This window comes from Corella eumyota, chromosome 2 (genome assembly GCF_963082875.1).
Source record: "Corella eumyota chromosome 2, kaCorEumy4.1, whole genome shotgun sequence".
Classification (NCBI taxonomy): domain Eukaryota; kingdom Metazoa; phylum Chordata; class Ascidiacea; order Phlebobranchia; family Corellidae; genus Corella; species Corella eumyota.
Window position 1 is genome coordinate 5,409,783 of NC_137491.1, and position 23,560 is coordinate 5,433,342.

At 25.7% G+C, this 23,560-nt stretch overlaps 3 protein-coding genes across 3 annotated transcripts; all 3 read left to right on the forward strand.

The window, feature by feature from the left end:
- The first annotated feature begins 564 nt into the window (after window positions 1-564).
- LOC145742234 (DBH-like monooxygenase protein 1 homolog) lies at window positions 565-4,521 on the forward strand. The gene is made up of 15 exons (XM_082560018.1): window positions 565-726; window positions 939-1,049; window positions 1,186-1,341; window positions 1,521-1,614; window positions 1,842-2,017; window positions 2,174-2,251; window positions 2,418-2,519; window positions 2,637-2,736; window positions 2,909-3,078; window positions 3,147-3,241; window positions 3,362-3,509; window positions 3,623-3,759; window positions 3,881-3,992; window positions 4,110-4,199; window positions 4,276-4,521. The coding sequence occupies exons 1-15, from the start codon at window positions 565-567 to the stop codon at window positions 4,360-4,362; spliced, it is 1,818 nt and encodes a 605-aa protein (XP_082416144.1). The 3' UTR covers window positions 4,363-4,521.
- A 1,009-nt stretch (window positions 4,522-5,530) lies between these two features.
- LOC145743166 (putative methyltransferase DDB_G0268948) lies at window positions 5,531-6,836 on the forward strand. Its single transcript, XM_082561074.1, has one exon. The coding sequence runs from the start codon at window positions 5,805-5,807 to the stop codon at window positions 6,387-6,389; it is 585 nt and encodes a 194-aa protein (XP_082417200.1). The 5' UTR covers window positions 5,531-5,804; the 3' UTR covers window positions 6,390-6,836.
- An 824-nt stretch (window positions 6,837-7,660) lies between these two features.
- On the forward strand, window positions 7,661-12,746 carry LOC145742235 (broad substrate specificity ATP-binding cassette transporter ABCG2-like). The gene is made up of 18 exons (XM_082560019.1): window positions 7,661-8,121; window positions 8,255-8,485; window positions 8,596-8,655; window positions 8,757-8,874; window positions 8,948-9,100; window positions 9,332-9,489; window positions 9,637-9,788; window positions 9,969-10,168; window positions 10,370-10,454; window positions 10,574-10,723; window positions 10,838-10,959; window positions 11,158-11,243; window positions 11,330-11,425; window positions 11,497-11,618; window positions 11,820-11,974; window positions 12,094-12,183; window positions 12,289-12,425; window positions 12,600-12,746. The coding sequence occupies exons 1-18, from the start codon at window positions 7,661-7,663 to the stop codon at window positions 12,739-12,741; spliced, it is 2,718 nt and encodes a 905-aa protein (XP_082416145.1). The 3' UTR covers window positions 12,742-12,746.
- Window positions 12,747-23,560: the final 10,814 nt, after the last annotated feature.

Below are 23,560 nucleotides of genomic sequence, written 5' to 3' on the forward strand. Positions count from 1 at the left end.
TAACAAAAGTATTACACGTTTGTGAAAAAAACTTGCAATAAGGTACTTTCCCCAAAGAGTGACGTAACTAAAAATAAGTTAAATGACTGATATGTGGTTGCGGCCATGGTTTGTCTGTTATCAGGATTATTAAAAAAAATGCTAGGTTTTAAGTAATAGCATAGTTTCTAATATTACAAATAACGTTATAGACTTAATGTTTAAAAGTGATTTAATATATACGGTATAGCCTATAAAATTTAATTATTTTTTACTCATATTTAAAAAAAAAGCTTTTGTTAGATTATTTTTTATATAAATTTATTAGTAATATTTAATTGGTACATATATATGTCATTGTTAAATAAACATGGTAGCCGAATACTACCATGTTTTTAGGAATTTTATAGGTGCGCTTGTTGATAAGTGGTAAAATTTGTAATACAGGAGAAAAATTATTCTATTAAAGTCATGCGTTTTACCTCGAGGCCATATTACCTATGCTTATACAAGATGACGTAATGTTAAACTTTAAAATTGGTTTTGGCCAATTTTAAATACGCATAACATTTACTTGACTTTACAATGAATCAAGCTTGCTTGAAATTTTTCACTTTGATAGCTTTCATCAACTTTGTTTTTTCGCAAAATATTCCAACCGAAGATTATAGCAGAAATGCGTTTTTAGACTCAGAAGAAATAGTTCAGTTATTTTGGAATGCAAATTTAACTTACATTACATTTGAGGTATGATTTTGTTTATGATTATTTTAAATAGAACTTACAGAAAGCAGGAAAAGATTTCTATTATTAGAAAAAGTACAATTATTAAAAAGTACAATAAAAGTACAAAAAGTACAAAAAGTACAAAAAGTACAATTTTTTCAATAAGACAGAACATAGTTTGAATCATTTAAAGGTTTAAATATTTTTTTTAAGAAACATAATTTTTTATGTAGGTATATGCTCCTACAACAGGATGGATCGGAATAGGATTTTCCCCAGACGGAGGAATGGCAGGTTCCGACATTATTGTGGGTTGGGTTAACAATGGAAAGGTTTACGTAACTGTAAGTTATAAACTTCAGTTTTAATCATGGCCATAATTTTGTTTAATGTTTGTATAAAAATATAAATTTGTAAAAAGCAAATTGTTTACACAGATTTTGAAATTTTTTGATATATTATTTTTTGTTAATAATATAGGATCGTCATGGACCACAAAGTCACAATGGCTTTCCTCCGCTAGATACAAAACAAAATATATTCAACATCGATGGGACGGAAGTAAATGGAACTACAATGATTAAATTTACACGAAAATTGGCCACCTGTGATATGGAAAATGACAGAGTAATAACGGTATCGACATTTTAAATTTTTTACCAGAAACTTCAATCTTAGGGTAATTTACGATCTTATTTTGTGATTAGAGTTTTTTTAAGAAATTAAATATAAAAGTAAACGATCATCTTGTTTTTCCGTAAGGATTTAGGTTCGTTTAAAACAGGTTTATAATTCTAACAAGATTTTACTTGCAGGCCGATACCACAAGAATGATCTATGCATTTGGACGATTCGATCCCAAGGAAAATGAATTCAGTTTTAAAGACCAACATGAATTTATGAACCGAGGTAAAAAAAACATAATATTCACATAGCGCCTATGACTAATTTGCGCTTTCTATGTTGTAATTAATGGATGGAAAATAGCTAATTATAGATTAAAAGGTCGATTTTACCGCAGTCTATGTGCAGTAAAGGTTAAAACGCTTTAAAGACCGCATATCGTTATTTTGTTTTAAAATATAAAAAATCTTAAATTTTTGTTTTGAATAATAAATTGAAGTTATTTTTTTCAGGGTCGCGAAGTCTATTTTTATTGGAGCATCAACCTGTTCAGCCTCCACCTCCTACTGACATTAAATTAATGTTTAGTTTTCGTAATAATGGACATGCAATACCCATTCAAAACACTTATTACAACTGTCGTATATTAAAAATACCTGATCTTCCATTTAAGCATCACATTATTGGGGTAAGCTCCAATTACATTTTTTAAAACAAGTTAGGTTTGCATGATTTTATATTTTAATATACGTTAGTGTGTAAGTAATTTTGTTTTCATTATTATTATTAATAATTTTTTAGTAGTTTGTTTGGTTGTTTGTAAAACAAAGATTTATGTTTTTAGTTTGAACCAATAATCATGCCACTTTTTATAAGAAATGTGCATCACATGACAGTAAGCTATTGCACCGGTGATGTTCCAGTAAGTTATTGCTTATTATAGCACTACAATGTTTATTAAAATTTACGTTGTTGGTCACTAAATAAGTGTTTGGAAAAATAACAACTATTATTTTAGCTGACCTAGGAAAATTTACAAATGATAATAACAAAAATTGATTTGTCATTTAATTATATTTATAATACAGGAAAAATATGTAAATGTTAATCAAGAATGTTACACCAAGGACCTTCCGAAAGTATATAGAAGGTGCATTAATGTCATGGCTGCTTGGGCAGTAGGCGGGGAAGTAAGTTGTTTTAATTTTTGTAAGAAATTTAAAAGACATCACTTGTGTAATTATATAGACCAATTTAAATTAAAAAATAATTTTTGAGAAAATAAAATATGATTTTACATTAAACAGGCTTTCAACTTTCCTGAAGAAGCAGGATATTCAATTGGAGGAGAAAATTCACCAAAATATTTTCTTCTTGAAATGCATTACGACAATCCAACTGGCATAGGTTAAATATAACTTTAAAATGTTTATACTAAAAAAAAATTGATATTGGTAAAATTAGTTAAAACTTTGTGTTTAAATTAAAACTTGATTTTTCCAACCTTAAAAGAACTACTTATTATTATTTTTTGTATTACTATTTAAAAATGCATTGTGTAATAAAACTTTTATGGCAGAAATACGTGATTTTTCTGGTATGATGTTTACGTATACTAGTGAACTTCGTCAATTCGATGCTGCAGCCATGAGCGTGGGACATTCAACAAATGGATTTTCTCTGGTGGTTCCTCCAAACCAAAACTCCTACTTAATTGAGGGACAGTGCGAAGCTGATTGTCTTTCCGGTGTAAGTGTTTTAAACTTTAAACCCAAGGTTTAATTCCTATAATATATTTTTAATATGGTTATTTAAAGGCAATGGAAATTGCAGGAGTGAACGAAATAAACATTTTTGCAACTGTTCTACATTCTCATTTGGCTGGAAGGGCAATGAAATTTAAACATATCAGGTTTTACTGCTTATCAATTTAATTAATTTGTCATAATGTAGTTATTTTTTTAACTATAGTATATAATTAAACTACGTAACGTAGATTAAAAATATATGTATTATTGATAATTTTTTTTAGAAACGGGACGGAGTTGCCTCCTATAGCGTCTGATAAAACGTACGACTTCAACTATCAAAATATAAGATCTCATCCTATAAGAACTGTGAAAAATGGTGATACTCTTGCAACTGAATGTATTTACCAAACCAAGAAAAAATCAGTATTTGTACGATTTTTTTTTTAATTTTTTTTTGTTCATTTTAATATTTTTTTTTTGATTTAATATTTCAAAATTGTATTATTTTGATTTCGATGTTAAATATATTTTTATTTTGTTAGGGTGGTTTGGGAACTGAGCAGGAGATGTGTCTATCTTTTGCGTTCTACTATCCAAGTATTCCTATTGGTATTTGCGTTAGTGCTCCTGTTAATATTGGTTCTTATCTTGGCCAGATACTGAACATTAGAGCTGTTGGGTAAGCAAGAATTTTTTAAACTTTTATTTAATAAACATAAGTGAATTTCAATTCAGTTTGATTCAATTAAAATTAAAAAAAAATGTTGATAGTAAATAAACAAAACCTTTAATTTTTTTAGTAAAATACAAGGAGTTGATACAAAGGGCTTTGTATATTTAAATTATAACGACATACCTGTGACAGCTCCAGCCAAACATGCGAATAAAACTATGGGGCAACTTATTGACGAGGTATTGGTTTTTTAGGGAGAGATTTAATTTAAATGAGTTTTTAGTTATAAAAAAAAACATCAGCCAAATACTTTATTTACATAATTATGAGAAAATTGTTTTTTGTCTGTTTTTAAGTATGAATGGACTTTATCGGCAAGCAAAGAAATGAATAACTTTCAACACGATGACAACCAGTTTCGACATTGTTTTGGAATTCCTCTATCAGTAAGTTAACATTTATTCAAATTGTAGTTCCAATTAACAAATTTATAAATAACCATTTACCATACATTTTGTAAAGGGTGGTTCAATCTTCCAACCTTCCAAAGTAAATAGTTTTGTTGAACCTGAAAGAGAATGTAAGCCTGAAAGTGATATTTTTCGTTAAGAATTCCAAAAAAATATGCCACCAACAAACATTTTTTTTGTAAGATGTTTTACTGCTTGGTCAGTTTTTAAACCAGTTTTTAAATAAATTTTCGATAATTTATTAACATATGGAACAGTACAGCCATAAATTTACGAAAGTTTTTAATAAAATTTAAGCGAGTATTAAAACCAACTGGTTGTCTAGCTTTTTTTGCATATTCCCCTCCGACTATAAAACCTTTGGGTATAGGCTACCGGGAAATGTTGAAAAAATGTCTTTGGAAATCTAAACATATCCACAACATATGTTTAACAACCAGTTTAGAAATAAAACAGAGAATTTAGAATGAACATGTTTCAAAATAAATAAGTATTTAAAAAAAAATAATTTTTCAAACAAAGAAAAAAAAAGACAACATATTTATTAATAAAACATGGTCCAGGGCGCATTTGGCGGGATATTTAAAGTCATATGATTGCTTACTTCTTGGCGTTTAATAAAATAAAGCGACGACAAAATTTTAAAAAATGACTTGTTACGATGTTACTCATAACGTGTTCGGTGTTTTAGCTTCAAAGTCCACAATTTAAAAAATAAGAAAAGGGGATAATTAAACATTAAAATACGGTTACGAGCGCTGACCGTTTGTTACAAGCATTGCATAAATGTATGTGTTGCATTTTAATTTGCTTTGTTCTCTTAATAATAATAATCTCTAAAACTAAAGTTTCGTTTATGTATTAAGTTAATACAAGTTATGAATTACCTTAGGTACACAAAAAATTGTATAGGGGTACACAAAAATAGGTGGAAACGTTATAATTGTTATAAACAAACTAGTGTTTTCTCTTTAAAAATTTATTGATTTTTTTGCTTTAAAGAGCAAAATAAGACCCATTAAACACATTTATTATTACTATTACTTATTTTTTTTAATAAAGTTAAGGTTTTTTGGAAGATTTTTGGTCAGTTTTTGAATAAAGGTAAATTAAAAATTAAATGCTAGCAAATATGGAAATCAATACGTGTGGTGAATTTAAATATTTGCTAATTCAGTTGTTTTTTGCAAACCAAGGTTAAGTTTATTGAAGTGTTAACGGTTGAGTAATAAAAAAAAACGTTAACTTTGTTATATATTGGTTTAACTTTTTGCTTAGCTTGGTTTTAAGCATTTGCAGACTACAAAGTGAGTTGAAATATCGGCAATTAAGTGAAGGACTATTAATCGCCATTACGAAGAAAAAAATATTACTGAAAATTATCTCAAGTATAGACCAAATTACAAAAACAGTAACTTGGCTAACTCTGTTATTCAGTTTGTGAAAAAGAATTCCGACAGCAAAAATGAAACATTTGACTTGATAGTTGACGTAGGTTGTGGAAGCGGTCAATCTACCAACATTTTTGCTGAATATTTCGACAATATTTTGGCAATAGATCCAAGCTTGAATCAAATTAAGATGGCTAACATGCAAAATAAATATTCGCATATCAAGTACGAAGTCGGCATTGCTGAAAAATTGCCAGTCAATGATGAAAGTGTTGATCTAATAACATGTGGCACGGCTATACATTGGCTTAATTTATCAGAGTTTTTAAGCGAAGTAAAGCGAGTTTTAAAACCAACTGGTTGTCTAGCTTTTTTTTCATATTCTCCTCCGACTATAAAACCTTTGGGTGTACATGGAAATGCTGAAAAAATGTCTTTGAAAATCTCAAAATATCTAGAAGATATGTTTAACAACCAGTTTAGAAATAAAAACAGAGAAATTATTATCGATTTGAATCAATGTAAATACCAAAGTATTTATGAAAAAATTGATTTTTCAAACAAAGAAAAAAATGACAACATATTTGTTAATGAAACATGGTCTAGGGATCATTTGACAGGATATTTAAAGTCGTTTGACTGCTTTACCTCGAATTGGCATTTGATAAAAGAATTCGAAGACGAAATATCAAAAATTTGCGGAGTTACTGGGAAAATCAAGCTACATGTTTCTCATAACGTGTTCGGTGTTTTAGCTTCAAAAGCAACAAATTGAAATACGACAAAGGGGCATGATTTCACATTGAAATATTAAATATGTTTACAAGCGTTAACCGTTAGTCACAAGCTTCGTATAAATTTATGTGTTGCATTTTAATTTGCATTGTTCTCAATAATTATACTCTCTGAAACTAATTTTTTGTTTGTATTGAGATAAGTGCATTTTAGTTGAACCACCAAAATAATCACTAAATTAATGTTCATAACGCATTCTGTTAAGAAAATTCAAAAGAACTTCGTTATAATATTATTTTTAATCACACTTTAATCGTTGAAAATTATTGCTGGAAATTGTATTTTTAATAGAAAAACAAATTTGCCAAGTCTGCAAAAGCTAATTTTGCTCGATGTTACGTTTGTTCCCCATTATGCTCGCTTAGCTTGGCTGGTTTTTGCTTATGCCTACTTATATAAGAACTTAAAATACTGTGTATAAATTAGTATCATGTTAATAAACTATGTTTCTTGGGCTAAATTTTAATTTTTATTGGAAATTTGTCGTACAAGTAAAAATAGATATTGGCTATAACATTTTTTACATGTCAAGTATATTACACATCACTATAAACTAACGATAAGTTATAAGTATTTTATTAACCCGAAAAAAATATATATTGCTTTTGTTATTTTTTTACGATTTCCAACAAATATTTTAGCACTTTTACACCTTTCAAATTTTTGAAAACTCTTAAATTTAACATGACCCCAAAATTGTATCTAACGAGAGTGTTTAAAAAGTAATATTATCTCCATTATGTTTTTCTTTATAACATTAAAGTACACGTCATTTTAAACGACAACAGCCAACTATACGCCATTGGCCTAATTGTCTAAAACAAAATACTAGACCGTTTTTTTGCTGATTAGGTTCCACTTCAAGCAAAGGATTGCTGACTAAATAATTGCGTGCGCTGCTCGGCTTTTGATTTAAATGAGAAAAACTGTACGGTTTAAGCAACTGTTGTTTTGTAAAATGTTGATATCTAATTAAGTCAGAAAAGTAAAGAAACTCAAAACCTTGGTTTTATAAATAATAAAACAGTGTTATACAACTTATAATATTTAAGGAAAATATGTATTACTGGTTGTAACACTTAAAACTTAAACATGGCATTTAAGACCCTTTTGTTTACGTTAATACTACCAGAATAGGTCTCAATATAGATATTTGAATACACTATATAAACCCAAAGGTAGTTAAAGGATAACTTTTATGTTGTATATAAATATATAAACAGATATTGATTGGGTAAAAACCTTCATCATATGGATAAAGACACAATAAGTGACGACCTATTTGTTACAGCCGTAGAAGATTCGACTACCACAACAATGTATTCTATGAATCCAATGTCCCCATTGCAATACGATATTACAAAAGAACAAGAAAGTTTTAACGTGGATGATGAGAATAGCAGTATTGAAGTAATTTCAATGGAGATAGATAGAGAAATTAGTATCACTTATGAAGCAACATCTTCCAAATTTACATGTACTAATCTTGAAAAAACTTCTACTCCGCATTTGGGTACAGAAATAGACTTTAGTTTAGTTTCGAAGTTTAATAAAGGTGGCTTAGAAGAGCCGGTTACTACTCATAAACAAATGGTGTCGATCTCGGGGGTGTCTCATATTTTACCACCAACACCGCTGCCACAGTTTATTGTTACACCTGCTACACCTCCACCATTTGGACTTTCCTCTCGCCAACGAGATCAACAGAAAAGGTAACTGCTTAAAATTATAAAGTTATTATTGTTTTTTAAACACTGACAAATAAAAAAGGTTTTAGCAAACTAGTGTGCTTTAAGTTTTTTTATTTATCCGTATCTTCACAACATTTAAAATAGTTTATTTTAGTTTCTTGAGGCCTGGTCTTGAGCATGGTCTTACCTACTACGTTTCGGAAGAAATTAACTTAACAACACGAACATCGTTACGTAATCGCCTTGACGCCAAAAATATTTTGGCGTTGAGTTATTATGACGTCACTCTTTCTGTTAAAATTGAAACCACAACTAGGCAGTCGCTGCAGAACTTTCGAAATAATGTTTCAAATAACAAAAACACGATCATTTTAAATAACCTAAGGTAAATATACCTGATTTTTAATATATTTACAATAAAGATGAAGAAAATCGGCTATACATGATAATTATTATTTTATTAACTTCTGTTTTTTAATTTTATATTACTTTTAGTGGGATGTTTTTATCTGGACTGAATGTAATTATGGGTCCTTCTGGTAGTGGGAAAACTTCGTAAGCAATTTCAATTGTATTTAAAACCCACTGTCAAAATAATACATTTTTGTGGCGAGCATTTCTTAATTTTTTTTTGTCTAAATTTTATTTTTTAACAGGTTTTTAAATTTGCTTTCTGGCCGACTAGGTTCAAATTACCAAATTGGTGGTAACGTTTTGGTAAATGGGAAAAAGTTTAGATCAAGCTTCAGAACTTTTTTAGGATATGCAAGCCAGGTATATAAATCTTAATTGATTTTATTTTAATAAAACTCGTTTTTCCTTTTAGTTTATTTCATGTATTTTTTAGGATGACATTTTAAATGCACAACTAACAGTGCGAGAGAATATTTGGTTTTCAATTTGTCTTCGACGTAAAGATCGCACAAGTACAGCGGAGAAGAAAAACATTTTAAATGAACTCTTAAAAGACCTTAATCTTATTTCATGTGAAAACTCTAAGGTATTATTTCGATATTATATTCGGATAATACATTATGTTAACATTTATGTCAGTTATTTGTTGGTTTGTGAAAATTATTCTTTATGTTTTAAAAATATTAAATGCCCTTTTTTTCTGGTATTAAAAAAATGGTTTACTTTTTGTAATAAAATTAATTTAAAAATAAACTAATTTCAAAAATTAACATATACACTTTTTTTACAGTTTTATTAAAAACTTGTTTATTGACAGGTGGGTTTGCTGACAGATCACAATATATCTGGGGGAGAAAGAAAAAGAACTGCAATTGCGATGGAGCTAGCATCCGGACCAAAATTACTTTTTCTTGACGAGCCAACAAGCAAGTTAGATTCTTCCACATCTAAACAACTCATTCACACTTTAAAAAGGTATTTTTTTCCTGATTGATTAGGTCGATGTAAAATTTTACTTTTTTTATCTTAAAATATAATTGTTATAAAGGAGGATGTGTTTGCTACACAAATAACAAAGTTAAATTTCTTTTTAAATTATTATTATTATCTAAATTTAAATAGATTTGCAGAAAATGGCAGAACTATAATTATGACCATTCATCAGCCTTCTTATGACATATATAAAATGTTTGATACATTAACATTGCTTGCTCGAGGTCACACTATTTATCACGGAGTAGCTCAAAATGCATTGGATTATTTTTCTCAAATAGGTAACGCCTTTTTATTAGAGTTGGTGAATTTAAGCTATTTTCTTTTAAATTGGTGTACAATAAAAATTGTTTTCAACTAACTTTGGGTAAATAAAGATGCATATATACCATACAAAACTTATTAATTTTTCACAAAATAGAATTAACTTTAAATAAATTTGTAGTTTTTTTTTAATTTAGGGTTTGATTGCGACTTACATGACTCCCCGCCAGATTTCTTTCTCGACATTTTATTCGGTTTGGTTAAGCGAAATGCTACTGCCTCAACTACAAACTCACTAACGACCAATCAAAAATCAACACGTCATACTCCTAGCTCGGTTTCGTTACGTCATAAAGTTTTAATGAAAGCAATAAATAATAACAGCAACTTGCAACAGGTAACCACAAAACATTTTTTAACAGTTTTTAGTGCTTTTAACATGTTATTTTAACGTATATACAATTGTATCAAGGTATTTTCAACACATATAAAAGAAATATAATGGTATATAAAAGAGGGTAATAGAAAGCAAATTTAAGAAAAATTATTCATTTTTAACAATTTTGGTAAATTCTGATAAAAAATTGTGATGTTATAGATTGAAAATCTTAAAGATGAAGTATTCCTTCAAATACCTCATGATAATGTGGAAAATCAACTTAAAATTCCTAGAAGCGACAAAGGTTTATAAAAATTATATAAATTAAACAAAGCAGTATCATTTTTTTGTGAACCTAGATTTTAGTTGAAGTGGTAATAATTTTAAAAATATAGTTTAAACGACATTGTAAATTTAATTTAGCTTTTTCTGCTGAACTGGACATAACCACTACAGAGGGCGCAAAGAGTCACGATGACGTAGTTGAACTATTGAGCAATGAATATTTAGATTCACAGCTTAATGCTTACAACCTACAACAACTCGAGGAAATATTCAATTTAAGTAATTCAGGTAAATAAAAATTTGATAATAAACTGAACGTTATGTAAAAAGGGTTGTATATTTAATAACATTAAAAATATGTATAGTTGAATATATTATTATTGTATTTATTCTTTGATGTAGAGTTCTTCACTGAAAGTGCAATAAGTGCAACAATATCAAGAGACTTCAAATCTTACATGTTGGAGTATTATCACCTTTCTCATCGTGTTTTCACATCCACAACTCAACTTTTTGTATTGGTGGTAAGCATTAATTATATTTTTTTAAATAAAAACAAACATCTGGACTTGTATGGGTAAGAAATAACCTTAAAACAAATATGTTTAGGTGTAAAAAAAAATAAAAATATACGGTGATTTCATGTTTTTGTTATTTGGTTAAGTTAAGTTTAATATAACGGAAATACTTAAGTATGTGTTTTTTAACAAATTCAATTTCAGATTATGATGAATTTGATAATTGGTTTGTTGTTTGGAGTTTTGTATTATCATCCCTTACAAATTGAAAGGCCATCTATTCAAAACAGGTTTGAAATTTTTAACAAAAATTGCCTTTTCTGCTAGCAGTTTACACGACATATATGGAAATTTAAAGTTATTTGTTGGTTTTTAGACTAGGTTTGTTCTTTACCCTCTCAATCTATGCGCTAATGGTTCCTGCCATGATGACAGCTAAAAACTTTGTTATTACAGAAAAAGGGCTTTTTAAGTAAGAATTGTTTACTTCATTTGCCTCAAGTTATCTCAATAATTTTCATTTCAGTTTATGTTTTGTTGTAGTCACGAACGAAAGAGTGGTTACTACATTGTTTCAATTTACTTTTTTGTTCGATGTTCAGTTGTTCTTATTTCACGAATTTTTTCTGCAATAATACTTTCTGTGTTTGTATATTGGATGTCAGGTAAACAAATACAACTTTTTAAACAAAATTAATTTAGTTCACATTAAATAATCTGCGCAAACTTGTCAAACTTTAAAATATTAAAAAAAAACGTTAAAAAATATAAAACATATTTTTGGTTGATCTACTAAAAAAAGAGGCACTTGACACTTTATTAAGAAAACTAAACAAATTAACTTATTATATTGTATATTATTCCAGGTTTAGAAAGATCTGCCTCAAAATTTTTCACTTTTCTTTTGACGACGTTTTGTAGTGGTTTAGCTTGTGATGCTCTGTGCCTTTTGACTGCAACTGCTTTTAAATCTTTCGACACCGGAAGAAATTTACTAGTCCTGTATATGACCGTAACATCGGTATAACTTTTTTAATAAATATACTTATTAATTCAATATTTATTCTTCAACCTTGTGAAAATCATATAATATTTTTAAAAAATAACTAAGTTTTTTTTACTTCACCAAGTACATTGCAGGTATTTTCCGGTTATTTAATGAACTTGAACACAGCATTTCCTGTCTTGGCCTGGTTAAAATACTTGAGCTTCACAAGATATTGTTATGTGGTAAGATTATATAAGTTGTATGCCACAAATCGTGACCAATACATTAATGTTCGGCAGGTTTCGTTAAAAAACTTGAATCTTATTACTTTTAATTTTTTTTAACAGGGTTGGGTGGTAAACGAATTTCGTGAACACAAATTAAATCCATGTCCTTTAATAAACACCCCTGAGCGAATAAAACATGCAAAATTGATTAGTAGTAGATTTTTTGTTTCAGATATAACGCATAGACCCGAGACTTGGTAAATAAACAGTTTTATTAGCGATTTTTTTAAATATAGCATAAGATTGTATCACATTTTCATTGCTGGTTAACATAAACAAGCACTTTTTGAACGAAAGGTAAAAAATATCAAACTGTTTTTATATCTGCTTGAAATCTCTTTTTTATTAAACTTTTTTTTTTAATTTTACAGCACGTATTATCCCAGCGATGTAGTGTTAGCAGTTGGAAATGATCAATTTTTGTTAGATTCTCCATGGTTAAACGAAACGATTTTACTTGGAATGTCCCTGGCATTATTTTATGCGTGTTATCATTGTATGAAGCACATGTAAACAAACTGATGATTTTTTTCGTACTGATAAACGTTTTAATAACAATGTTAAATTGTACAAATTTTGATGAAATTTGTTGAAAAATGTTATATTTGTTTACTTGTTAAAAAAATAAACTATATCAGGCATAAGAATTTTATTATTTTTAGAAAATGCAAAGGTTTGTTATAAAACTTATAGTCAAATAAATTAAAATTATTGTTATATTAAACATAGTGTATTCAAGTTGAAAAAATATTTATAATATTTAAAGTTTTAAAATATGTTAAAAAAAGATTAATAGGCTTTGTCTTTAGATTTCGGAACATATTGTTATTGTCATTATTATTAATATTATGTTCCAGTTTCTTGTAAACTGTAAATTTTAAGTTAGATTAACTTTGTTCTAGTAAATCATAAGTTTTAAAATTTTAGTATGTTGTTTATTATCAGATTATGTTCATACCCTTCTATTTAAAAAAATTAATTATCACTGTTTACTAATTGATAGGTGTTTGTTTATTGAAATTACAAAAGTTGACATTCGGTTTTTAAATTTTGGTAACTTTTATATTCAATATTAATAACTTAAAAATAAGTGTAAAAAATATTTTTGTTTGTTCTTGTTTATGAAAAATTAAAGTTTGATTTTAAGTTTTCAAAATTTAGTATAATGTATTTCATAATATTAGTAATTAAAATACATATTTAAAAAATAATTTTTGTTTGTTTATAATATTTAAGTGCTTGTTTATTTATTAAAAATCAAAAATTGATTTTAGACATTCAAAACTTTGTCCATTGTATATTCTGAAATTAACAGCTTAAAACTGGGTTAAAAAAATGATTATATTTAATTACTTGTATGTTGATTGAAAAATTAAAGATTGGTATTTTAAAACATTTAAAATAATTTTGTTCTGAAATTTTCTTAGTCCAATGATTCAATACGTTTTTAGTTTAAAAATTAAATTTGTAATATTAGATTTATTAATTCAGTTAATATTCATTATTGTTAGAAACCTTAGATTTCGAAAAATATTGTTATTGTCATTCTTCTTATTATTATTAATTATTTTGCAGTATCATATAAGCTGTAAATTACTTTTGTTTTTGAACATTTACAGTTTTAAAATTTAAGTATGTTGTTTATTGTCAAATTGTGTTTCAATCCTCCTATTAATGAAATTTAATTATTACTAATTACTAATCAATTGGTGTTTGTTTATTTAAATTCAAAGGTTGTTATTAAGTTTTCAGATCTTGGTCACTTGTAAATTATAATATTAACAACTTAAAACTGGGTTAAAAATAATTTTTTGGGTTTGTTGTATTTAAATGCTTGTTTATTTATTAAAAATTAAAGATTAATGTTAGGCATTAAAACTTTTGTCTGGCGTATATTTTATTATCATTAACTTCAAAATGGGTTAATTTTTGTTTGTTTATTATATTTTTATACTTGTTTATTTATTAAAGATTAAAGCTCAAGTTTAAGCTTTTTAAATTTGGTATATTGTATATCCTGATATTAACAACTTAAAACTGGGTTAAAAAATTGATTTTTGTTTGTTTATTATATTTAAAATATTGTAATTTTGTTAAAAATTAAAATTTGGTATAATTATTTAAAGTTTAGTCTAACGCGTGACATAGCATCATTAACTTAAAAAAATGGTTTATAATTAGTTTTATTTCGTTTAATAAAAATTATAAATAAGTATTAATCTTTTACAATTCGGTTAATTGTATATGTATTATTAAAAGAAAATATTAAATTTTACCATTTTCGTTTAGCACAATTTAATTACCATTCGTTTTTTTTAAATATAAGATTGATATTATAAGGGTTCAAATTAAATTATTGTTTAATTGCAATAATAAAAATGGTAGAAGGGACGAAACCACTCTGTTTAATCTAATAATTAAAAAACATTTGGGTTATTAATTTTTTTATTATTTTTGTTAAAGTAATGTTTAAAATGATATTTATTCAATTTTGAAGATTTCTGTAAAAAATAATCAAATGATTTCGAACCAAATTTTTTTTATCAAATAATGTAGTTATTTTTATTCTCATTTGACCAAATTTTGGTTAGAATAACTTTTGTTCTAATATATTAAAAGTTTTTAAACTTTAGTATGTTGTTTATTATATGATAATGTTTCTAGCCTTCTATTTAATTATTTAAATATTAATAATTAATAGGTGTTTGTTTATTAAAATTTAAAGGTTGTTATAAATTTTTCAAATCTTAGTCAATTGTATATCATATTATTAGTTACTTAAAAACAAGTTAAAAAATTAATTTTTGTTTGTTTGTTATATTTTAATGGTTGTTTATTTATTCAAAATGAAAGATTAATGTTAGGCGTTTAAAATTGGTTTGTGTACAATGATATTGGTAATAAAAAAACATATTTAAAAATATTTTTTGTGTGTTTATAATATTTAATTGATTGTTTATTTATTAAAAATCAAAGATTATTTTTAAACATTTTGAGTTTGGTTTAATGTATATCCTGATATCAACAATTCGATAGCGAATCAAAAATTTGTTTTTTGTAATTATGGTTCGAAATCTTAGATTTCGAAACATATTGTTATTGTCATTATATTTATTATTATTATTATTTTTATTCTTTCTAGTCCCAATTTTGAAAGAAGATATCTTTAGAATTTAAAAATCTAAAATTTTAGTATGTTGTTTATTATCAGATTATGTTTTCATTCTCCTATTTACAACATTTAATTATCACTAATTACTAATTAATAAGTGTTTATTTATTAAAAATTTAAAGGTTGTTATTAATTTTTTAAATCTTGGTCAATTGTATATCATGATATTGGTAACTCAAAAATGAATTAAAATTTTAATTTTTATCACTAATTACTAATTAATAGGTGTTTATTTATTATAATTTAAAGGTTGTTATTAATTTTTTTAATTTTTGTCAATTGTATATCATGATATTAGTAACTCAAAAACGAATTTAATTTTTGTCACTAATTACTAATTAATAGGTGTTTGTTTATTTAAATTTAAAGATTGTTATTAGGTTTTTAAATTTTGGTCAGTTTTATCTTATAATATTTATAATTCGAAAATAAATTAAAAAATTATTTTTGTTTGTTTTTTATATTTAAATGCTGGTTTGTTCATTAAAAATTAAAGTTCGACATTAAGCATTAAAAATTTGGTTTGATGTATTTTATAATATAAGTAATTAAAAAACATATTAGAAAAATAATTTTCGTTTATTTATCATATTTAAATTCTTGTTTATTTAATAAAAATCAATTTTAAGAATTTAAAATTTACAATAATTTATATCCTAATATCACCAACTTAAAACTGGGTTAAATATTAGTTTTTGTTGGTATTATATATCTAAATGCTTGTTTGTTTATTAAAAATCAAAGGTTTGTAATATTCTTAGTTAATGTTTATGCATATCTTTTTTTATTTATACAAGTTTATGTTAAAAATAATCAAATATTTTCGAACTATATTTTATTTATCAAAAAAATCTAGTTTTTTTTATTATTACAAGTGCTTACTTAAGCTATGTATACAATTTTGCATCATTAAAAGGTCGTGGCAGTTAGCTCAGTGCGAAAGGCCCACAACTCTTAGTACTGAGTTCCGGGGTTTGGTTCCCAACTTAGACTCCTCAAAATAATCAACTTGCCAATTTTTTTGTATTTTGCGTACATAGGGCCAGTCATATGATCATGTGACCTAGCACACTACTAAAAAAGTTTTAAAAAAAAGTTTGTTTTTTTTAAATCAAAAGATAACTATACCAATAAAACCGCACTGTTCTAACAGCCGTGCTTGCAAAAAATTTTTAGCAAACGTTAATATTTCCGAGAGTTATGACAAATTTATGACATTGATTTTAAAATTTTTAAAGACATTGATTTTTTTAAAAATTTTTTATAACTGTTTTGGTATAACTAATGCTCAAGATAAAGAAATTTTCGAAAATAATTAAAAGAACAAAAACACATTTTTTTATTTCGCGTACATTGAATTATTCGCGCAACCTTTTGACCTAATTAAACCCAAAATAAAAATTATCTCAAACTTTTGATCTACTCAAAAATTTCGCGAAATGTTTTATCTTGAATGTTAGTTAGGCCAATGCGCGTCTAATAAAATACAAAATTTTAGGTTTTGAGATTTCATAAATTTTTAATAAAAGATTCATAACTTTTATAAATATTAATATTTTCGAAAAATATTTTGTAAACACGGCAATTGGACCTGTGCAGTTCTAACACAACAATTATTTTTCGATTTTAAATTTTTTTTTTTTTTTCAAAAAATTTGTATGCAATATCATTGGCCAAAAATATCACGTGACCTAATGAAAACCAAAATAAAAATTACCTCAAACTTTTGTTTTACTGAAAATTTTCGCGAAATGTTTTATCTTAATTGTTAGTTAGGCCAATGCGCGTCTAATAAAATATAAAATTTTAGGTTTTGAAATTTCATAAATTTTTAATAAAAGTTTCATAACTTTTATGAATATAAATATTTTCGAAAAATATTTTGTAAACACGGTAATTCGACCTGTGCGGTTCTAACACAACAATTATTTTTCGATTTAAAATTTGTTATTTTTTAAAAAAAAAATTGTATGCAATATCATTGGCCAAAAATATCACGTGACCTAATTAAACCCAAAATAAAAATTACCTCAAACTTTTGTTTTACTGAAAATTTTCACGAAATGTTTTATCTTGAATGTTAGTTAGGCCAACGCGCGTCTAATAAAATACAAAATTTTAAGTTTTGAGATTTCATAAATTTTTAATAAAAGTTTTATAACTTATATGAACATTAATATTTTCGAAAAATATTTTGTAAACACAGTAATTGGACCTGTGCGGTTCTAACACAACAATTATTTTTCGATTTTAAATTTTTTATTTTTTTTCAAAAAATTTATGTGCAATATCATTGGCCAAAAATATCACGTGACCTAATGAAAACCAAAATAAAAATTACCTCAAACTTTTGTTTTACTGAAAATTTTCGCAAAATGTTTTATCTTGAATGTTAGTTAGGCCAATGCGCGTGTAATAAAATACAAAATTTTAGGTTTTGAGATTTCATAAATTTTTAATAAAAGTTTCATAACTTTTATGAATATTAATATTTTTGAAAAATATTTTGTAAATACGGTAATTGGACCTGTGCGGTTCTAACACAACAATTATTTTTCAATTTAAAATTTTCTATTTTTTTTCAAAAAATTTGTATGCAATATCATTGGCCAAAAATAGCACGTGACCTAATTAAACCCAAAATAAAAATTACCTCAAACTTTTGTTTTACTAAAAATTTTCGCGAAATGTTTTATCTTGAATGTTAGTTAGGCCAATGCGCGCCTAATTAAATATAAAATTTCAGATTTTGAGATTTCATAAATTTTTAATAAAAGTTTCATAACTTTTATGAATATTAATATTTTCGAAAAATATTTTGTAAACACGGTAATTGGACCTGTGCGGTTCTAACACAACAATTATTTTTTGATTTAAAATTTGTTATTTTTTTTTTAAAAAATTGTATGCAATATCATTGGCCAAAAATATCACGTGACCAAATTAAACCCAAAATAAAAATTACCTCAAACTTTTGTTTTACTGAAAATTTTCGCGAAATGTTTTATCTTGAATGTTAGTTAGGCCAATGCGCGTCTAATAAAATACAAAATTTTAGGTTTTGAAATTTCATAAATTTTTAATAAAAGTTTCATAATTTTATGAATATTAATATTTTCGAAAAATATTTTGTAAACACGGTAATTGGACCTGTGGGGTTCTAACACAACAATTATTTTTCGATTTAAAATTTGTAATTTTTTAAAAAAATTTGTATGCAATATCATTGGCCAAATATATCACGTGACCTAATTAAACCCAAAATAAAAATTACCTCAAACTTTTGTTTTACTGAAAATTTTCGAGAAATGTTTTATCTTGAATGTTAGTTAGGCCAATGCGCGTCTAATAAAATACAAAATTTTAGGTTTTGAGATTTCATAAATTTTTAATAAAAGTTTCATAACTTTTATGAATATTAATATTTTTGAAAAATATTTTGTTAACAACTTAATTGGACCTGTGCGGTTCGAACACAACAATTATTTTTCGATTTAAAATTTTTTATTTTTTTCAAAAAATTTGTATGCAATCTTATTGGCCAAAAATATCACGTGACCTAATTAAACCCAAAATAAAAATTACCTCAAACTTTTGTTCTACTCAAAATTTTCGCGAAATGTTTTATCTTGAATGTTAGTTAGGCCAATGCGCGTCTAATAAAATACAAAATTTTAGGTTTTGAGATTTTATAAATTTTTAATAAAAGTTTCATAACTTTTATAAATATTAATATTTTCGAAAAATATTTTGTAAACACAGTAATTGGACCTGTGCAGTTCTAACACAACAATTATTTTTCGATTTTAAATTTTTTATTTTTTTTCAAAGAATCTGTATGCAATGTCATTGGCCAAAAATATCAGGTGACCTAATGAAAACCAAAATAAAAATTACCTCAAACTTTTGTTTTACTTAAAATTTTCGAGAAATGTTTTATCTTGAATGTTAGTTAGGCCAATGCGCGTCTAATAAAATACAAAATTTTAGGTTTTGAGATTTCATAAATTTTTAATAAAAGTTTCATAACTTTTATGAATATTAATATTATCGAAAAATATTTTGTAAACACGGTAATTGGACCTGTGCGGTTCTAACACAACAATTATTTTTCGATTTTTTATTTTTTATTTATTTTCAAAAAATTTGTATGCAATATTATTGGCCGAAAATATCACGTGACCTAATGAAAACCAAATAAAAATTACCTCAAACTTTTGTTTTACTCAAAATTTTCGCGAAATGTTTTATCTTGAATGTTAGTTAGGCCAATGCGCGTCTAACAAAATACAAAATTTTTGGTTTTGAGATTTCATAAATTTTTAATCAAAGTTTCATAACTTTTATGAATATTAATATTTTCGAAAAATATTTTGTAAACACGGTAATTGGACCTGTGCGGTTCTAACACAACAATTATTTTTCGATTTAAAATTTTTAATTTTTTTAAACAATTTGTATGCAGTATCATTGGCCAAAAATATCACGTCACCTAATTAAACCCAAAATAAAAATTACCTCAAACTTTTGTTTTACTCAAAATTTTCGCGAAATGTTTTATCTTGAATGTTAGTTAGGCCAATGCGCGTCTAATAAAATACAAAATTTTAGGTTTTGAGATTTCATAAATTTTTAATAAAAGTTTCATAACTTTTATGTATATTAATATTTTTGAAAAATATTTTGTAAACAACTTAATTGGACCTGTGCGGTTCGAACACAACAATTATTTTTCGATTTAAAATTTTTTATTTTTTTTTCAAAAAATTTGTATGCAATCTTATTGGCCAAAAATATCACGTGACCTAATTAAACCCAAAATAAAAATTATCTCAAACTTTTGTTCTACTCAAAATTTTCGCGAAATGTTTTATCTTGAATGTTAGTTAGGCCAATGCGCGTCTAATAAAATACAAAATTTTAGGTTTTGAGATTTTATAAATTTTTAATAAAAGTTTCATAACTTTTATAAATATTAATATTTTCGAAAAATATTTTGTAAACACAGTAATTGGACCTGTGCAGTTCTAACACAGCAATTATTTTTCGATTTAAAATTTTTTATTTTTTTCAAAAAATTTGTATGCAATCTTATTGGCCAAAAATATCACGTGACCTAATTAAACCCAAAATAAAAATTACCTCAAACTTTTGTTCTACTCAAAATTTTCGCGAAATGTTTTATCTTGAATGTTAGTTAGGCCAATGCGCGTCTAATAAAATACAAAATTTTAGGTTTTGAGATTTTATAAATTTTTAATAAAAGTTTCATAACTTTTATAAATATTAATATTTTCGAAAAATATTTTGTAAACACAGTAATTGGACCTGTGCAGTTCTAACACAACAATTATTTTTCGATTTTAAATTTTTTATTTTTTTTCAAAGAATCTGTATGCAATGTCATTGGCCAAAAATATCAGGTGACCTAATGAAAACCAAAATAAAAATTACCTCAAACTTTTGTTTTACTTAAAATTTTCGAGAAATGTTTTATCTTGAATGTTAGTTAGGCCAATGCGCGTCTAATAAAATACAAAATTTTAGGTTTTGAGATTTCATAAATTTTTAATAAAAGTTTCATAACTTTTATGAATATTAATATTATCGAAAAATATTTTGTAAACACGGTAATTGGACCTGTGCGGTTCTAACACAACAATTATTTTTCGATTTTTTATTTTTTATTTATTTTCAAAAAATTTGTATGCAATATTATTGGCCGAAAATATCACGTGACCTAATGAAAACCAAATAAAAATTACCTCAAACTTTTGTTTTACTCAAAATTTTCGCGAAATGTTTTATCTTGAATGTTAGTTAGGCCAATGCGCGTCTAACAAAATACAAAATTTTTGGTTTTGAGATTTCATAAATTTTTAATCAAAGTTTCATAACTTTTATGAATATTAATATTTTCGAAAAATATTTTGTAAACACGGTAATTGGACCTGTGCGGTTCTAACACAACAATTATTTTTCGATTTAAAATTTTTAATTTTTTTAAACAATTTGTATGCAGTATCATTGGCCAAAAATATCACGTCACCTAATTAAACCCAAAATAAAAATTACCTCAAACTTTTGTTTTACTCAAAATTTTCGCGAAATGTTTTATCTTGAATGTTAGTTAGGCCAATGCGCGTCTAATAAAATACAAAATTTTAGGTTTTGAGATTTCATAAATTTTTAATAAAAGTTTCATAACTTTTATGTATATTAATATTTTTGAAAAATATTTTGTAAACAACTTAATTGGACCTGTGCGGTTCGAACACAACAATTATTTTTCGATTTAAAATTTTTTATTTTTTTTTCAAAAAATTTGTATGCAATCTTATTGGCCAAAAATATCACGTGACCTAATTAAACCCAAAATAAAAATTATCTCAAACTTTTGTTCTACTCAAAATTTTCGCGAAATGTTTTATCTTGAATGTTAGTTAGGCCAATGCGCGTCTAATAAAATACAAAATTTTAGGTTTTGAGATTTTATAAATTTTTAATAAAAGTTTCATAACTTTTATAAATATTAATATTTTCGAAAAATATTTTGTAAACACAGTAATTGGACCTGTGCAGTTCTAACACAGCAATTATTTTTCGATTTTAAATTTTTTATTTTTTTTCAAAAAATTTGTATGCAATGTCATTGGCCAAAAATATCACGTGACCTAATGAAAACCAAAATAAAAATTACCTCAAACTTTTGTTTTACTGAAAATTTTCGAGAAATGTTTTATCTTGAATGTTAGTTAGGCCAATGCGCGTCTAATAAAATACAAAATTTTAGGTTTTGAGATTCCATAAATTTTTAATAAAAGTTTCATAACTTTTATGAATATTAATATTATCGAAAAATATTTTGTAAACACGGTAATTGGACCTGTGCGGTTCTAACACAACAATTATTTTTCGATTTTTAATTTTTTATTTTTTTTCAAAAAATTTCTATGCAATCTTATTGGCCAAAAATATCACGTGACCTAATTAAACCCAAAATAAAAATTATCTCAAACTTTTGTTCTACTCAAAATTTTCGCGAAATGTTTTATCTTGAATGTTAGTTAGGCCAATGCGCGTCTAATAAAATACAAAATTTTAGGTTTTGAGATTTTATAAATTTTTAATAAAAGTTTCATAACTTTTATAAATATTAATATTTTCGAAAAATATTTTGTAAACACGGTAATTGGACCTGTGCAGTTCTAACACAACAATTATTTTTCGATTTTAAATTTTTTATTTTTTTTCAAAAAATTTGTATGCAATGTCATTGGCCAAAAATATCACGTGACCTAATGAAAACCAAAATAAAAATTACCTCAAACTTTTGTTTTACTGAAAATTTTCGAGAAATGTTTTATCTTGAATGTTAGTTAGGCCAATGCGCGTCTAATAAAATACAAAATTTTAGGTTTTGAGATTTCATAAATTTTTAATAAAAGTTTCATAACTTTTATGAATATTAATATTATCGAAAAATATTTTGTAAACACGGTAATTGGACCTGTGCGGTTCTAACACAACAATTATTTTTCGATTTTTAATTTTTTATTTTTTTTCAAAAAATTTCTATGCAATCTTATTGGCCAAAAATATCACGTGACCTAATTAAACCCAAAATAAAAATTATCTCAAACTTTTGTTCTACTCAAAATTTTCGCGAAATGTTTTATCTTGAATGTTAGTTAGGCCAATGCGCGTCTAATAAAATACAAAATTTTAGGTTTTGAGATTTTATAAATTTTTAATAAAAGTTTCATAACTTTTATAAATATTAATATTTTCGAAAAATATTTTGTAAACACGGTAATTGGACCTGTGCAGTTCTAACACAACAATTATTTTTCGATTTTTAATTTTTTATTTTTTTTCAAAAAATTTCTATGCAATATCATTGGCCGAAAATATCACGTGACCTAATGAAAACCAAATAAAAATTACCTCAAACTTTTGTTTTACTGAAAATTTTTGCGAAATGTTTTATCTTGAATGTTAGTTAGGCCAATGCGCGTCTAATAAAATACAAAATTTGTGGTTTTGAGATTTCATAAATTTTTAATAAAAGTTTCATAACTTTTATGAATATTAATATTTTCGAAAAATATTTTGTAAACACGGTAATTGGACCTGTGGGGTTCTAACACAACAATTATT

Bases quoted from the DNA above. Each gene is read 5' to 3' on its own strand.
- LOC145743166 (XM_082561074.1), top strand. From the start codon at position 5,805: ATGGCTAACATGCAAAATAAATATTCGCATATCAAGTACGAAGTCGGC.
- LOC145742234 (XM_082560018.1), top strand. From the start codon at position 565: ATGAATCAAGCTTGCTTGAAATTTTTCACTTTGATAGCTTTCATCAAC. The intron at 2,737-2,908 runs GTTAAATATAAC...CTTTTATGGCAG, and splicing joins CGACAATCCAACTGGCATAG to AAATACGTGATTTTTCTGGT. The intron at 3,079-3,146 runs GTAAGTGTTTTA...GGTTATTTAAAG, and splicing joins AAGCTGATTGTCTTTCCGGT to GCAATGGAAATTGCAGGAGT.
- LOC145742235 (XM_082560019.1), top strand. From the start codon at position 7,661: ATGGATAAAGACACAATAAGTGACGACCTATTTGTTACAGCCGTAGAA. The intron at 9,101-9,331 runs GTATTATTTCGA...GTTTATTGACAG, and splicing joins TTTCATGTGAAAACTCTAAG to GTGGGTTTGCTGACAGATCA. The intron at 10,169-10,369 runs GTAACCACAAAA...GTGATGTTATAG, and splicing joins ATAACAGCAACTTGCAACAG to ATTGAAAATCTTAAAGATGA.